We start from the raw sequence: 17,697 nt of genomic DNA, 5'->3' as shown, positions 1-17,697 counted from the left end.
AATTTTAATGCATATTTTTGTTGCAATGCATTCTGGGATTGTACACAAAGTTTATTTTGTTCCTCTGTGTTTTTTGACTCGTTTTCCATTTTAAATATCTAAACATTCTTGAATCAAGATACATTTACTCAAGATGCAAAATGACATTAAATAATTTAAATCATGTGAGATTATGTAATGAGAATAATTATCTGCCATTGTGCTCAGAATTTTTTTTTCCTTTTGAATTAAGTGTATTTTTCTTTCATAATTGGCAGATATTTGTATCACTTAATAATTTGTATCACATTTTGTATCAGTTTCTCAAAAAAAAAAAGTATTTTAGTTAGAATGCATCTCTAGTAAATGCATCTTCATCAGGTCGGTTTTTGTTAACTTTTATTTTTAATATGGGCAAATAGGTAGATGAAATGCAGCTAAAATAAAATATAAATAAAATAAAAGTGAAATTAGATTAAAAAAAAGCTTAACCTTATTGTTAACTATTCAAATGTTTTGGCAAATTGAAATAAAGCTGAAAAAAATAGAATATAAATGAAATTAGATGGAAAAACTTAAACTCATTGTTAACTAAACTATTAAAAATAATGTTTGGTCATTAAAATAAATCTGGGAAAAAAGATGAAAAGTGAAAAAAGGAAGAATATTGGAAATGTTGCCTTGGCTACTAACTGTAATAAGTTGAAGTATTAACATGACTCAAATTCAATCTAAAACAAATAAAAATAAATTAGAGCTAAATAGAAATATTTACAACAAAAGCACATAATAAAATTACTAATACTTAAACTTAAAATAAATAAATGAAAATAAATGCTAATTCAGAATGTCAATAAATACTATAATAGTATATAAATAATAGTGAATTAATACTGATCTTAGTTTAAGAATATTTTGATTTTCTTTTTTTTAAGTATCTTGGAAGCTTTTGAGCTCTCTATGATGTCTTAGAATGCTGTCTAGATAGGGAGCTCACTAGGTTTTGGGACAGACCCACACCCAGTGTGTGTGTGTGTGTGTGTGTGTGTGTGTGTGTGTGTGTGTGTGTGTGTGTGTGTGTGTGTGTGTGTGTGTGTGTGTGTGTGTGTGTGTGTGTGTGTGTGCGCGCTGTTGCAGAAGAACCTGAGAACTCCAGATTCACAGAGCAATCAAACGTCCCCTCGTCTGTCTGAGAAAGAGCACTTTGGTTTTTTGGCTCTTTCATCATAACTGATTAACGCGTCAGCGCGAGACGAGAGAGCTTTTTGCTTTTAAAATTCCTTTAATAATTAGTTCCTCTGAGGTTGCATTAAATTCTCTTTGCTGGTTTTCCCAGCGTCATGAAATTGCAGAAGGCTTCCACCCAAACCAGCGAGCGGGTTCTCCTTAAATTAGGGAGAATTATCCTTTGAAGGTCTGGAGTAAATTACGCGTACGGTCCGGTATCACAGGGTGTGTTGGAAGACCATCGCGCGCCCTGACGCCTGCAAGCTTTCCACAAGCTCAACTTTAAAGAGAATAATTGTACTTGCCTTTGAACAGCATCGACATTGATTTGATGTATCATAGTTCGAGGTCTATAATGCTTTCAAAGGCGACGAAGCCATTTCTGCACAATACGGGCAGATGGAGCGGTGGTGAAATTGCTAGTTAGTGACTCTGTAATGAGACTGCAAAAAAAAAACACACGTATCCCTCAACGTGAAGTTTTGAGAGAAGTTGTCTAAATCTGAGTTCTCAGAGTTCAAAATCAGAATTGTATTGCTTTTCTATTCTGACTGCATCAGCATTAGTAAACACACACACACACACACACGCACACACACACACACACACACACACACACACACATATACCGTTGAATCAATGCTGTTTAAAGTGCAACAGCGCCGCCCACTTTTTTGGCCTTGGTTCCCGGAAGTATTTTTCCCATTCATTTTCCCCATAGGGATTTTTTTTTTAAAAGTCTTCATTAAAGAGTCATAAGTCATGAACCACAAACTTTGATTTGGAGCTAAAAAAGTATTTGAAAATCATGCACTTAAGTAAGAAAGTCCATTGAAGCCACATAAGAAAAAAACTCATGTTCTGACCATAAACATAAAAAGTCCCAATTATGAAATGCTTAGTTATAACTATGAGACAGTCAAATTATGACCTTAAAAGTCATAATTATTACATAAAATCTAAATTATAATATAATAAGTTACCATTATTACATATTAAGTCAACATTATGAGATTAAACAGTCAAAATTATGATTTAAATCATAATTATGAGATGAAAAAATCATGGAATACTAAACTTAAATTATGAGAAAAACAAGCAAATCTGACATTAAGTGGTAATTATGACTTAGGATGTGATAATTATAAGATAAAAAAAATTATGATACAAAAAGTCAAAATTATCTCATACTGCTGAAATTGATCTTAAGTCAATCTTGACATAAAAAAACGAAATTATGACAGTCATAATCATGATATAAAAAGTCACTTAGTATGTCAATTTCAACTTAAAAATATTAATAATAAAATTTACTTATGTATTGATTTTGATTTATGTATGACTTTTGATTTATATTATGACTTTTGTTACATTTGACATTTTGTTTTCGACCGTGTCATAATTTTACTTATTTTTAAATCATAACTATAACTTATATACTTAATATAACTATATAACTATAATTTAATGTCAATTTTGACATACTGTAGAAATTATGAGATAAGTGATAATGACATGACATCATAATTTCAACAGTATGTAAAAAAAATCACATAACTGACTGCTGTCATAATTTTGATTTGTCATAATTTAGAATTTTTGTCATGATTTGAACTGTTTATCTCTAATAGTTATCACTTTTTAAGACATAATTACAACGTAATATGTCAATTTCAACTTGTGTCATAATTATGACCTTTTATGTCAATTTTGTCTTAGTATGTCATCATTTTTTATGTTTTGTCATAATTTTGACTTTTGATGTCATAATTACTTTCTTATGTAGCATAAATGGGATTCCATATTAAAGAGGTCGTTTGGCACGACTCTGACCAACGTAATCAATCTTTCATATTTTCTTCTCGGTGGAAAGTCATAGAAAATCCATCATGGATTTTTTTCTTTTCTTTTGATATTAGCAAAAATAGAAATACAAAAATTAGTTGTTATTACCATTTAAAACTATAGAAGTTTACACAATATGACGACTTCTGAGAACCCTGAATAGTGGAGATTTCCGCGCAGAATCATGGGTACACTCAGAAAAATGTGTAAAACTCGCAACTTTAGGGGTACAGCAGCTTTTCACTGGGGCAGTGTAACTTTGTGTACCTTATTTAGCCTTAAAAGTCCATAGTAGCACCCTACATGTATATATTACTACTCTAAGGCACTAAATAAGGTATACAACAGCCCCAGTCAATTCCCCTATGGATAAAATGAATGTGATTTTTCCCTCCCGGAACCCTATATTCTAAAGGAAGGATTTTTGAGGGAACTGGATTCCGCCGTTACCGTGGCACACAAGCTTGACTCTGATTGGTGCTCTGTCATCTTTGATGTTGCAGGCGAGCCTGTACAGAGGAGGCTACAGCCGCTTCACACCCTACTAGAGACTAAAGCACTGATCACACAAACTAACACTCAAAACCACTACACTCGCTCTGCTACACGGAGTCCCATTTACTAAAACGCTTCCAGGTCAGCCGATGACCTCATCCAAGACGGCATTCTCTCAAGCCCGACTCTGTGGACCTTGTGGAAATCAATGGGGAAATCGGAAGAGCAGCTCATAAATGTGGATTTACTTTTTCTTTCAGACATGGGAATGTTTTGGCATTTGTGTTTGGTTGTTTAAACGGGAAGAACGGAAGCTGTTTTTAGATGTTTGTGTTTCATCATTGATCATTGTATTGGGTTTATTGTGTATATAAGCTGCTAGTGTGAATTCAGACATGAGACAGGAATATCTCAGGACTCTCTTGAACACACACAACCATCCCAGCAGACATTCAGATTCACTGTCTCTCACCTGATACCGCCAGCATTACTCTAGTCTACCAGTCTGTGTGGTCTGAAGAAGCTTTTGTTTGAAGGGTTTCTATGCATGTTGTTCCTGAGATGAGAGGATTCGTCCCTCTCACGTTTGCACTAACAGATTTACCTCTGTAAACAGTGGACAAGTTTAACTCACACTAACTAATGCTGAAAGGGTGTGTGTGTGCGTGTGTGCGCGTGCCTGCGTGCGTGTGTGTGAACATGGACGTTAATATTTTAAAGATTAAACCGTCATTTGATATATGCAAATATTGCATAAAGTCATTTTAGAGGTTAATAGAGAGACAATATGTAGACAGAAAGGAGATTTAAAAAAAAACATGGAGAAATATTTAGATTTAAGAAAACAAGATTTATTGAGACGCATTTTGGATATACAGAGAAAAAAAAAGTTAGACTTATATAAGGGTACATTGGGAGGTTTAAGGAGATATTCTGAGAAAAAATAATAATAATTACATTTGAGAAATTATGCAAGTAGACATGGAAAGGTTTAAGCAGACAAATAAAGATGTGCGGGAACACAAGAAGAAATGGTCAAAATTATGACATTAAGTTGTAATTATGATTTAAGAAGTGATATGAGATAAAGTTGAAATTATGAAACAAAAAGTCAAAATTATGACACTGTTGAAATTGACAATATAATAAATTGTGACATAAAAGATGAAATTACGACTAAGTCAGTTATGAGATAAAAAGTAGAAATTATGAAGTCATAATTTTTAGACTTAGTCTATCAATTTCAACCTAAAAATACAAATTTACTTAACAATTTCGATTTATTTTTCGATACGCTTTGACTTTTGTCACAATTAACATTTTGTTTTCGATAATCATAATTTCGACTTTTCGTGTTATAATAATGACTTTTTATGCCAATTTTGGCTTTTTTCCCCTCATAATTATGACTTATGTCAATTTTGACTTTTTATATCATAATTATTTTCTTATTTGGCTTCCATACTAAAGAGGGCTTTTAGGGCGATTCTGATGTAAGGAGAAATGAATAATTTTAAGAAAACACACTGAGATATACAGTGAGGCATAAAGAGTCATAGGAAGGTATAAAGAGACAGAGAAAGCATGAAAAGAGAGAAAAGAGAACCTTTGCTGACAGTTTCTCCTCTTCTTCTGATGTCATGAGAAGGTTTCACTCCAGACCTTGAATCTGGATGAATCAATGATTAAATGTGAATGAGATCAGAGCGAGCGCAAAGCACACTTTACACAAAGAAACTCTCAACATTACAGTTCTAAGCTCAAATGAAACGATGCTTCAGACTGAATTCAGACTAACATATCTTACATGTGCTGTGCAAGATGTGATTTGATTCATATAATTAGGGCTCTATCCGAATGAAACTGAACTGAGTGCACATTGACTCGTGCGGAAGAGGTGAAATTAACAATGTTTACACATAAGCATATCAGCTGAATCTTTCACTCTTAAAAATAAAGCTTCTAAAAGGGAGTTTTCGCAGTGATGTCATAAGGGGCTTTTTTACACCAGGTAGTTATAAGAACTAGCCACCAGAACTATATTTTCCCCTAGGGCAATTTTCCTGCTTGCATTCGCAACGTTATTTAAGTGCGGCATTTAAAAACATCAACAACTCCGTAGCATAAATACGTCAGTTCGGCGTCAGTTCATCTATCGCTGTTTTCCATGTTCGTGGAGTAAGTATAAGCTGTGTGTTTACATGGCTTTCTTTTAAATGGCGGGTGCCGGTGTTTCATATGGCATGTGTTCGGGAAATCAGAGTACACTTACGTCACTGTAGTTCCTATTGTTCTGGGTTAGACCCTACTCTGAAGTTGGAGCTAATTTAGTTTCCCCAAAAAATGATCCTATAACTAAAATCATTCCCAGTTTCAGTAGTGCGAACATGCCCAAAACAAATAGTTATAGGAACTATAAAAACAGCCCTCCAGTGCGAAAACCCCTAGAGAAGAGACAATTTTGGTTCCACAAAGAATCTTTCAGTGTTCAGCTCTTAAAAGAACAATGTTGTTTTCTCTTAGTGTGAAGAACATTTTAACAACCTTTTTCCACTATTAAGAATCTTTTGTGGAATGGGAAGATTCCATGTTATAGATTCTTTATGGAATCATCAATGCCAGTGAACAACCTTGATTTTTAAGAGTGTTAGAAACAACCCAACACCATAACCCCCCCTCCACCAAACTTTAAACTTGGCACAATGCAGTCAGCCAAGAATTAAGAACATCTGATTACATTTTTTCTTTTCTACACTGTAAAGACAAATAAATTGGCAAAATAAAAAAAATAAAAATGAGGCAATCAGTTACATCAAAAAATTTACTTTAAGAAATTCAGTTTAAGTAAGCAGAACTGGCAAATTTTTATTTTGTACTTGTACATTTTAATTGCTCTCAACTATTTCACTTAAAATTATTATGTAATCTCAACTTAATTCTCAAACCAAACTCCTGCTCCACTCGTCAAAAAAAAAAAAAAAAAAACACTATAAAGAATCTTTTGTGGAACGGAAAGATTCCATGGATATTAAAGATTATTTATAGAACCATCAATGTAAAGAACCTTGATTTTTCAAAGTGTTAAGAACATCTGATTTCAATTCTTCTTTTTTAATTCTAAATTTGCATCTTTTTTCATCTCTTAAAGTCACATTCATTAATAACTGTATAAAGCCAGAGCGCAGAGGTGTAAACAGATGTGAGCAGATGCTGTCTGCTTGACCCTGTTTACATCCGGCATATTTTATGATGGTTTTCGTGGTCTTCAGGGGTTTAGCTTGCTGTTTTGAAAGAGCTCTTGTCAATTTTTGTTTCGCATATTTTCAGACGTCAAGGGCTGGGTCGGTTTATGACCAACCAAAGAGCAAGACTCGAACCTTTTTCTCCCATAAAACTTCTTTTTAAAAGAGAAACACTTTAGTCTAAATATAAAAAATTGCATCTTCCCTGAAGGGAAATTGCATTAAAGTGTAAAAGACTAGTTTACAATCCTGCTTTTGCCCTGAATGACAGTACAGGTCCCTCTCAAAAAATTAGCATATTGTGATAAAGTTCATTATTTTCCATAATGTAATGATAAAAATTAAACTTTCATATATTTTAGATTCATTGCACACCAACTGAAATATTTCAGGTCTTTTATTGTTTTAATACTGATGATTTTGGCATATAGCTCATGAAAACCCAAAATTCCTATCTCAAAAAATTAGCATATTTCATCCGACCAATAAAAGAAGTGTTTTTAATACAAAAAAAGTCAACCTTCAAATAATTATGTGCAGTTATGCACTCAATACTTGGTCGGGAATCCTTTTGCAGAAATGACTGCTTCAATGCGGCGTGGCATGGAGGCAATCAGCCTGTGGCACTGCTGAGGTGTTATGGAGGCCCAGGATGCTTCGATAGCGGTCTTAAGCTCATCCAGAGTGTTGGGTCTTGCGTCTCTCAACTTTCTCGTCACAATATCCCACAGATTCTCTATGGGGTTCAGGTCAGGAGAGTTGGCAGGCCAATTGAGCACAGTAATACCATGGTCAGTAAACCATTTACCAGTGGTTTTGGCACTGTGAGCAGGTGCCAGGTCGTGCTGAAAAATGAAATCTTCATCTCCATAAAGCTTTTCAGCAGATGGAAGCATGAAGTGCTCCAAAATCTCCTGATAGCTAGCTGCATTGACCCTGCCCTTGATAAAACACAGTGGACCAACACCAGCAGCTGACATAGCACCCCAGACCATCACTGAATGTGGGTACTTGACACTGGACTTCAGGCATTTTGGCATTTCCTTCTCCCCAGTCTTCCTCCAGACTCTGGCACCTTGATTTCCGAATGACATGCAAAATTTGCTTTCATCCGAAAAAAGTACTTTGGACCACTGAGCCACAGTCCAGAGCTGCTTCTCTGTAGCCCAGGTCAGGCGCTTCTGCCGCTGTTTCTGGTTCAAAAGTGTCTTGACCTGGGGAATGCGGCACCTGTAGCCCATTTCCTGCACACGCCTGTGCACGGTGGCTCTGGATGTTTCTACTCCAGACTCAATCCACTGCTTCCGCAGGTCCCCCAAGGTCTGGAATCGGTCCTTCTCCACAATCTTCCTCAGGGTCCGGTCACCTCTTCTCGTTGTGCAGCTTTTTTTGCCACACTTTTTCCTTCCCACAGACTTCCCACTGAGGTGCCTTGATACAGCACTCTGGGAACAGCCTATTTATTCAGAAATTTCTTTCTGTGTCTTAACCTCTTGCTTGAGGGTGTCAATGATTGCCTTCTGGACAGCAGTCAGGTCGGCAGTCTTACCCATGATTGCGGTTTTGAGTAATGAAACTGGGCTGGGAGATTTTAAAAGCCTCAGGAATCTTTTGCAGGTGTTTAGAGTTAATTAGTTTATTCAGATGATTAGGTTAATAGCTCGTTTAGAGACCCTTTTCATGATATGCTAATTTTTTGAGATAGGAATTTTGGGTTTTCATGAGCTGTATGCCAAAATCATCAGTATTAAAACAATAAAAGACCTGAAATATTTCAGTTGGTGTGCAATGAATCTAAAATATATGAAAGTTTAATTTTCATCATTACATTATGGAAAATAATGAACTTTATCACAATATGCTATTTTTTTGAGAAGGACCTGTATATGTAGGTCTCCAGCAAACAGCTGCTCTCTGTTTCCCTCTCTGTTTGTCCTGCACTTTTATTCTGCTTTGACCTGTTAATGCTGCTGATGTTCAACCAGAAAGAGCCTCTGTAGATCTGAAAGATGTAAATTGCTGTGTATTATTTCCACTGTGTCGACTCACATTAATGTACAAAGAACCAGCAAATGGGTTTAAACTATACACGACATGTATTTGCTTATTGTTTTGATATACTGTATTATTAATTACATGAGGGCTCATATGAGCTCTTTTAATACACCATATAGTTATTCTGCAGCTAGTCAACATATCAGCTCAAGGACTGATATGAATATTACTCACATCTATGAAGTCTTCAGGTCTCGACTCATTCAGACCAGCGTGTTTACCTGCTGTTTCAGCAAAAATAAATAAAAGACACTTACAGTTTAAAAAAAAGAAGCAAAAAAGTTTGTAAATATATGTATATATACTTATATCTTCCTGAGCGTTTCAACACACATATATAGTGGATTTGAAATGTTAATACTTTAAACTCTATGTAATTTATTTTTCCTGTGTTTGTTTTTGTCTGAGAGTTTTGTCAAAAGTGCTTTGGTTTGATATATTCAGCACTGTATATGATGTGGTCTTTTTGCCCATGAAAATGATATTTGATGTTTATATATACAAGTTCATTATAATTCATGAATATGTCTACATAAAATAAAGAGCTTACATGAGCTGGGGTCTCTTCAATATATAATGTATATTTATTATGTATAAAAATCATAAATCATGTTTAGTTGTGTCCTGTAAACAGTATGAAAAGGTCAAACGAGTTGGCTTTGACCCGACAATTGTCAACTCGACAATTATACAAATCCTTATATATATATATGGATTTGTATAATTGTCGAGTTTACAATATAGTGAATAAAATACAGCTGCTCCAAAATGTATTTGGACACATTGCAATAACTTTTAAACAATGTTTATGAAATGCTGTGCAAAAACTGCTTTTTCCATTCTTTAAAAAATTTAATTACACTTGCTTTGATATTTTGTTATACAATATACTTATGACTAAAGGATAGTTTCTCTTGTAATGTTCCTTGTTCATCAACCTCTTATCAACCTTTTAGTTTGATTTTTTAAAAATAAGCAAAAAAAGTTTGTAAATATGTGATTCTCTTCTTAAGCGTTTCGATATACATGTGCTGTATAAAGTAGATTTTTTTTTAAATATTTATTTATTTATTTATTATTATTACTATTATTTTATATTGCATTTTGTTTTTGTTTTGCATTGTGTGAGTGTGTGTATGAAAAGAAAGGAAAGTATTCAGTAATACATCCGAATTTCTGAAAGTTATTATTAATTTATAATCTTCTCCATAAAAACAAAGAAGATTATAAATCGAGGTTCCTCCTTGATTGAAATTGCGGGTCCTTCCCCAAAAAGCCGGGGGCCCTGAGAATCGTCACCAACTTTTTCCCCCATATAAAGGGTTGTCCAAACCATAAACTGTAAAAAAAGATGGACGACGTGCTACCACTTCCTTCCACTGTAGAAGAATAAAGCCAAATATCACAGAAAATGTCATTGCCCATTAGGCTATTTTTAGCCTGCGTCTGCGTAGTAGTGATCCTGAGGTAGAGCCGCGGTATCAAAGTCCCGCCCACAGGGTATTTACACCGCAACGATGTACTAAATACGTACATTTTTTCTTTTGCATCTTTCATACAGACCGCAATATTGTCAAAACGACTAAAAATGCTATATTTATGCCAGGCCAGTAGATGGCGGTGTCACTTTGTAAAGAAACACTCTGCACGTATAGACTAAACACGTAATTCGCATGACGTCACTGTTTTCATTTTTGTAGTTTACATGGAGACGGTAACGGTATCGTTTTCAAAAACCTGTTTCCAAAAGTATTTTTATTTATAGCCCCCAAAACGCAGTTGTCGTGTAAATAAACAGCCAAAATGCAGTTGTCGTGTAAATAAACAGCCAAAACGCATAAAAAGTTTTACGTTTTTAGTTGAAAATGGTGTCGTGTAAACGGCCCCTCAATCGCTAGCACAGTTGTCAATCATGACATTACACCTCATTTTTATAGCATCAAATAACTATCTAAAACAAAACTTATTGGATAAACCAACACTTGAACATATATCAGCGTGATGAGAACTGGCTAAAATGACGGGAATTTTATTTTAACCCTCTGGTGCGACCGAAAAATTTAACGTTTTTTTTTACTTGATCGGAATGGTACGAAACTTTGTAAAGGTTTTGGCACTTGCTGTGAACACAGAACACAGAAAAAAAATCATTGCATGATTCAAAAAGGTTAAATGGTCCTGTAAAAAATAGTCACACTTGTATTGTTCGCTGTAAAATATGAGCGCATTGGAAATGAATAGGAGACGAATTTCATCTTGTGGAAGCTTTTGGTACTGCAGCCAAACAAAATCTGACTGAAAGCTCATTTTTTGAGATATCAAGCTCAAATTTGTAACTCTGTTTAGATTTATGGCTTTGATTTTCTTGCAGTTTTAGAGTAAAATGTGTTTTCGAAAATATATATTTCATAAAAATTGAAAATAGTATTTTGTGCATTTTTCAATAACAATAAACATAAAATTATGTGACTTTTTTTTATTTCACTTTTTTCACTTCAGCAATAATCTGAAAAGTGTTACCTTTGAAAAAAAGACCAAACTTAAGTCTGTGCATTCACGATTTACCACAGTTTAGGCTGGAAATTAAATGTTCAGGTCTATGCTCAAAAAGGTGAATAAATGGATTATAAATTTGGGCGTAAATATTATTTAGTACCATAAAATCCACTAAAAATACAAAATATTAAATAAAAAACATTATCAAACTACATTAATTTCATTGAAATAAAAAAAATTCGGTCATATTTGACTGACACGCGAATAGCACCCATGTAATTTGATCTTTTTAGTTTGGTTACATGGAGAGGGCGGGGTTTATGGCCCATACTGCATCTAGCCACCAGCGGGCGATCGAAATGTTTTGGCTTCCCTTTTCAGGACTTGGTCCAAACACTTTTTGGGGCTGCTGTAGATTTCACCCTAAAACTGAAATGATATTATACAACAAGAATCACTGCATTAATGCTCATTCATCTGCTTCTGCTTTTTCAGTAAATACAGTGAAAGAAAAAAACAGAAAGAGTGAAAGATCTGAACTGAGCACTTGAGGACAGCAAGGACCATCATGTGAAAAGGAAAGCCAGAGGAAAGAACAAAGAAAAGTGTGTGACATGTGCCAGTGGACAACATAAAGGACAAGAATATAAAACAGTTTAGAAAGAAGAAAACACATCCAGAAACATTTTATTTTTCTATATGTTAGCGTTCATAGATGGAACGGAGATGGACAGTAAACTGACACTGATGCGACTGTGCAGGGCCGCGCCCACAACATCATCCACCAATCAGAGGCCATGGGGGAGGAGTCAAAACAAGCTGAAGGCTGCATGACAAATGTGTTTCCTGTGGGTGGAGTCGTCGTGCTCTCTGTGATTGGTCGCTTTGTAACACTTCCCAGAAAGGATGTCACTCTTGTCACATGGGCGGCACTACTTCCTGTTTCATGTGCGCCAGCTCACGTCCTCATCCATTCAACCGTTTCCTGTAGAGAGACTACATCAGGTCAGGATTCGATTCGTCCCGTGTGGGTGGACCCTCTCGTTCACTTCCTGTGGCTGATGTCAGAACTCTCCTGATTGGCCACGCTGCCGACCAACTTCCTGTGGTGTTCCTGGCTAGCACTGAAACTAAAGATGTCAACTACTGATCAATGTTGGATGTAATGTAAGAGGTGGGGGTGGGGGGGGGGGGTATTTAAGATGGGGCGGAGCAAAATCTCAAATTATGATTCATAATTCAATCAACAATTTACATAAGAATGGTTTTAAAGTACATTGATATTCGTTCTGTCGTTCATGTTTCATTTTAAAGACTATTTACCTTATTTTACACCCTGACAATGTTTCATCATCTAATGTAGGAACTTTAAATCATGATGCATTTAATTTGCCTTTTATTCACGTTGTTGTATGCCTTTTATTTGCATTTATTTTATGGCTTTTATTTGCATTTATTTTGTGCCTTTTATTAGCATTTATTTTATGACTTTTATACGCATTTATTTCGATGCATTTCAGTGAAGTCAGGGTTGTAGTTCCTATATTTACCACGTTAGAGCCACATTTATGAAACATGAGCAGAATGAATTTCTATGTAACTCATTAGTAATATTTATGCAACAATTTATGCAAAACAATGAACACAAAATCTTAAAGTGACGTTCCGCCCCAAACAAACGTTCCCGTTGATCAGTGATTTCGGTCTCTGAAACTCACCGGACTGAAGCGTGAGATTACGATGTTTACTCTTAAACCAAGCGACAAACTTCCAGCCAGAATGAACCCAACCACGGATGCATCTAGTATTTACCTTAGAAAAACAAGAGAGAGAAGAAAAAGAAAAGTATTATTCATTGAATTATCATAGTGCTATATGACAAATATATCCACACGTTTATCTACTCCTTCATTAAATGCTTCCTTTGAATTATGTTTTACACAAGCAGTGACTGTTAACCTGTTCTTTGGTAAGTTTTGTCAGCTGTATGGAGTGTTTCTGGGGTTTGATACACCTGTGTGTGCGTGTGTGTGTGGTGGTGGTGGTGGGGGGGGGGGGGGGGGGGGGGGGTATGGGGGGGGTGTAACAAACAGAGAGTTTTATTTGGGGAAATGGCTGGAATTTTTAAAGCACATTTTCCCTTTCCACGTTTTGAAGAGTGTATTCCTATATGTCAAGAGTGTAACAGTAACTGTACTTGTACATAACTATCACATATTTATTATGGGGGTGACGGGGGTTGAGACCAGGGAGCAGAGAGAGTGTGTGTGTGTGTGTGTGTGTGTGTGTGTGTGTGTGTGTGTGTGTGTGTGTGTGTGTGTGTGTGTGTGTGTGTGTGTGTGTGTGTGTGTGTGTGTGTGTGTGTGTGTGTGTGTGTGTGTGTGTGTCTGCGCATTTTTTTCTATTTTAATCCAGTCATAATCAAACTATGCTTTATTTATTCAGCTTTTACTCTGATACATTTATATCTATTGACAATTACTTTTTATATTGAACTACTTACATTTGCAGCTCTAAATGCCCATCAGACACTCTCTGGCATGTTTAGAGTGCAATTAAGGAGCTGTTTACTCGACTTTAATTAAGGGGCTGTTTACTCGACACCGTTTTCAACTACAACCTGAAAAAATTGTATGCGTTTTGGTCGTTCGTTTACACAACAACTGCGTTTTAGGGACTGAAAATGCAAACTATTGAAAACGGGTTTCGAAGTACAAGTTTTGGAAAACGATACTGTTATCGTCTCAGTGTAAACTACAAAAACGTGAATTTGTGAAAACGGTGACATCATGCGAATGTGAATTACGTGTTCAGTCTATAAGTGCGTAGTGTTTCTTTACAAAGTGACATCGCCATCTACTGGACTAGCGTCAATAATACAGCGTTTTTAGTCGTTTTCACAGATCCGTGTGAACAGGGATCGTTTTGACAACGTTGTCGTCTGTACGCGAAAAACGCGAAGGAAAAACTTATCCATCTTTAATACATCGTTGTCGTGTAAATGACGTTATTTAGCCCCTTTATTCAGCACTTTTAGTTCAGCATTTTTTAGAAATTTGTTTAGAGGTGCATTTACATTTCTGCAAAACTTGGACATACGCGCATTGAATAAGCAAGCTGAATTTTATATGAAAAGTGAAATCAAATTAATGTGTTGTGATTTGGTTTTATGAATTTTATCTGGAAAAATAACTGTTTAAGGCGTTTACATTTACTGATTAATAAACAGATCAGGGATTCCCCAACTCTTTTTGCCAGTCGCATCTCTTTGACCTAAAATATACTTGTTAATATTTCAATAATTCAACAACATAATCACATTCATGGCTCTCCGTTGTCAGTTAATGATCATATGACATACGCAAATATTTAATTTTTTTTTTAGAAAGTGGTTTATTTATTTATTCATTTTTATTATCAAGTCTGTTTTATGATTTAATTTGAGGTAGTATTATAGTTTTAATCAATGTTTTGGATTAATTTTTTTTTTTTTTTTTTTGTAAAAGTTATAGTAATTTTATTGTTTTTTGTAATTTTATTAGTCTTTTTTAAATATATCTATAGTTTATATTTAGTTTTATTTCTGTTCTATATTTTTAAGTATGAAAATATTTTATTATAGTTTTATTTTTATCATACCATTTTTGTTTTTTTTGTTAACCTGTTTTATTCTTTTGATGATACTTTCACATTTTACTATATTTAAATAAATTCCGTAGAATTCCACAGATTCCGCTCAGAGTCAGCATGAAAAATAAAGATTCCATCCGGTTTTGCTTAAACTGGAAAGCTCACACACTTTTCATAGATCATATATTATAATTCTGAAGCATCTACACTCATCATATTTATGTCTCACTGCACCTCATACGTGTATTATATGAAAAGGTCTGACCCAGGGTGATGGAAGAAAGAGAATGACTGTGTGTGTGAGAGAAGTGAACGAGAGAGCATCTGTCTGGTTTTACCGTGGTAAACGGTTGTTTTTCTATCTCTGCTGTAAATATCAGCCCTCTCTCCTCTATCCCTCCGCTCCACCCCAGCAAAATCTTGTATTTTGTTCTAAAACGATAAGGTTTATTTGTAAGGATTTATAAAATCTATCTCTTTCTCATTTTTGTAAGCATTCAAATGATAAACTAGCTTTGAAAAAAAAGGTTTAAAGGTGAAACACTGAAAGATAAATGTATCTCTCTGAAGCCCTACAGATCTGTGACGCTATCAGTTCGTTTTCTTTCTCTTCTACTATCGCTATAAGCCTCAGATGAAAAAAATCCTGTTTGTTATTCTGACATTATTATCATCATTATTATGACATCATATTTATTACTAAACCATTGATATGACCATCATTGTTATTATTACATAAATAAACTTGTCTACTTCAGCATTTGGTGGAGTTTATTTGGTCAGTATATTGTCTATAAATAGTAAATCATTTAATGTTTTAATAATTTCTTATATGTATAGAGCAGCGAATTCTGGAAACATGTCTTTATAATTTAATACATGAAAATATAGTTATGTTATTTTAGGAAAAGGTCCCTTGGGAGTTTTTTGCATAAAAATCTTAATGGTTTAGTAAGTTTGTGTACAGTTTGTATATGTATTTATTTATATAATGTTGTAAAAAAAAAAATCCAGGGACAAATGATTTTTTAAACAATTGCATACACTATTATAATAATTTATTAGTGGTATTAGAGTAAAAAATATAATGAATATGTAATATATTGTGCAGTACACTGAAATTACCATGATTTTAACGGTAAAATACTGTTAAAATGCTACGGTGGAAAATTGAATTGGTTAACAAAGTTTTCGTACTATATACGGTGAATAACTGTGAAAGATCTAATCGCACATTTAATGTAATTTTACAGTAAATTACGTTAAATTTACAGTTTTTGGAAATGAAAAAGTCATGGTAAAATTTACAGTGAAAATAACGTAAATTGATCGGTAAATTAACATTATATTGGATTATGAAATATATATATATATTATTATTATTTTTTTTTTTTTACTGTAAAGTCTGTAACATCTAAAATGTTGCTATACCATATATTTTTTTACGGTAAATTTCTGGCAACCACAGCTGCCAGTTTTTTACCGTAAATTTAACGGAATTGTTTTTTACAGTTTAGGTTATACATGTGTGTGTGAATTGGAATCTTCACTGATAGAACTCTGAGCCGAGCTGGACATTCCACAGAGTTCCAGTGTTTCCAGGGCAATGGGGAAGTAGAGGAGGGCATTCGTCTTCCCGCTTCCCCCTCAGGACTGGGTAAGATGGAATGCACCTGTCCGTCTCCTAGGCAACCATTTACCTAAGAGAGGCGGAAACGGCATCGATCTCAATGAATCACGCCCTGCGGATACACACATGCCGTTACACTGAGATGTATAGACCTATAATGGACAATAAACAGAGGGTGCAGGAACTGTAAAATATCTCCACAGTCAGGCTTATGCCATTCACTGATTTCAAGCATTTAAAGAATAAAATGCCTCGAAAATTGACGTCAAAGAAAATATTAGGGCAGACCTTTGAATCTCCAGTGATATTCAGCTGCATAGTCACGTGTTTAGTGATAGCTGAGACAGCATATATAGGCTACATAAATATGTATATGTGATGTAAATAAATTATGCTGTTAAGACTGTGGCTAGTTGTCCCACTTTCTATTTCCATATTTCCAAGTATTGTATAATTTTGAAAGACAGACAAGTGTTAAAAAGCTAATGGACAGCTTAATTCCCAAACACATACTGAACACGTGTCGACCCTATAGGGGCATGTTGTCACACAGTATGGATTGTATATGGATTTTTGACTAGCTACTGAGAATATGATTTTTAAGCACTTCTGACAACTAGTCCAGAGTCTCCCCTTCGTAGAATGCTTCAAATGTTGTGTGTCACAAAAATAATTTGATGTAACAGAACATAACCTGCTTAATGTAAAGACTAAATGCCAAAGGCGACTGAGAACACAAGTCGACTACAGGACAAAAGGTCATTTATGCATTCATCTATGCCCAATGCTGTGTCCCAATTCGCATATCCATCCTAAATAGTATTCAAAATTAGAATAAGTGCGTCTCAAATCGTAGTATGTTGAACAGCGCACTCCAAAGATACCCAGATGGTCTACTTTTTCCCCGAAGTGCAGATCACGTGTGGTGAAGAGATGAGTCCCACCTAGGACCCAAGCAATCCGATTGGTTCAAAGCACGTTTTATGGCTTTAGTGCCTGGTAATAAATCAGACAATGTCACTTTATTATATAAATTCTTTGAACTACGTTATAAAGACCATTAATGTATTTTAACTTATGTTTCTTAGGCTACTAGTG

The 17,697-nt window shown here is 34.8% G+C and overlaps 1 protein-coding gene across 5 annotated transcripts in view; it reads left to right on the top strand.

Moving 5' to 3' along the window:
* The window catches only part of rbfox3b (RNA binding fox-1 homolog 3b), a 210,836-nt gene extending 198,342 nt beyond the window's left edge, over window positions 1–12,494 (top strand). For 4 of the 5 annotated variants that reach the window (XM_077202267.1, XM_077202266.1, XM_077202262.1 and 1 more), the window contains one exon: window positions 3,555–6,531. In XM_077202267.1, the coding sequence (XP_077058382.1) occupies window positions 3,555–3,599 (45 nt within the window). In that variant the 3' untranslated portion in view covers window positions 3,600–6,531. Of the gene's footprint in view, window positions 1–3,554; window positions 6,532–11,834 lie in introns of those variants that run through there. The other variant, XM_077202265.1, reaches the window with a different exon arrangement.
* Window positions 12,495–17,697: the final 5,203 nt, after the last annotated feature.

Source organism: Siphateles boraxobius, unplaced genomic scaffold, assembly GCF_051911475.1.
Source record: "Siphateles boraxobius isolate OS27281-9 unplaced genomic scaffold, OSU_SipBor_1 49, whole genome shotgun sequence".
NCBI classification, from domain to species: domain Eukaryota; kingdom Metazoa; phylum Chordata; class Actinopteri; order Cypriniformes; family Leuciscidae; genus Siphateles; species Siphateles boraxobius.
Note: the sequence above shows the minus strand (reverse complement) of the source record. Positions and strands in the feature narration are given on the sequence as shown.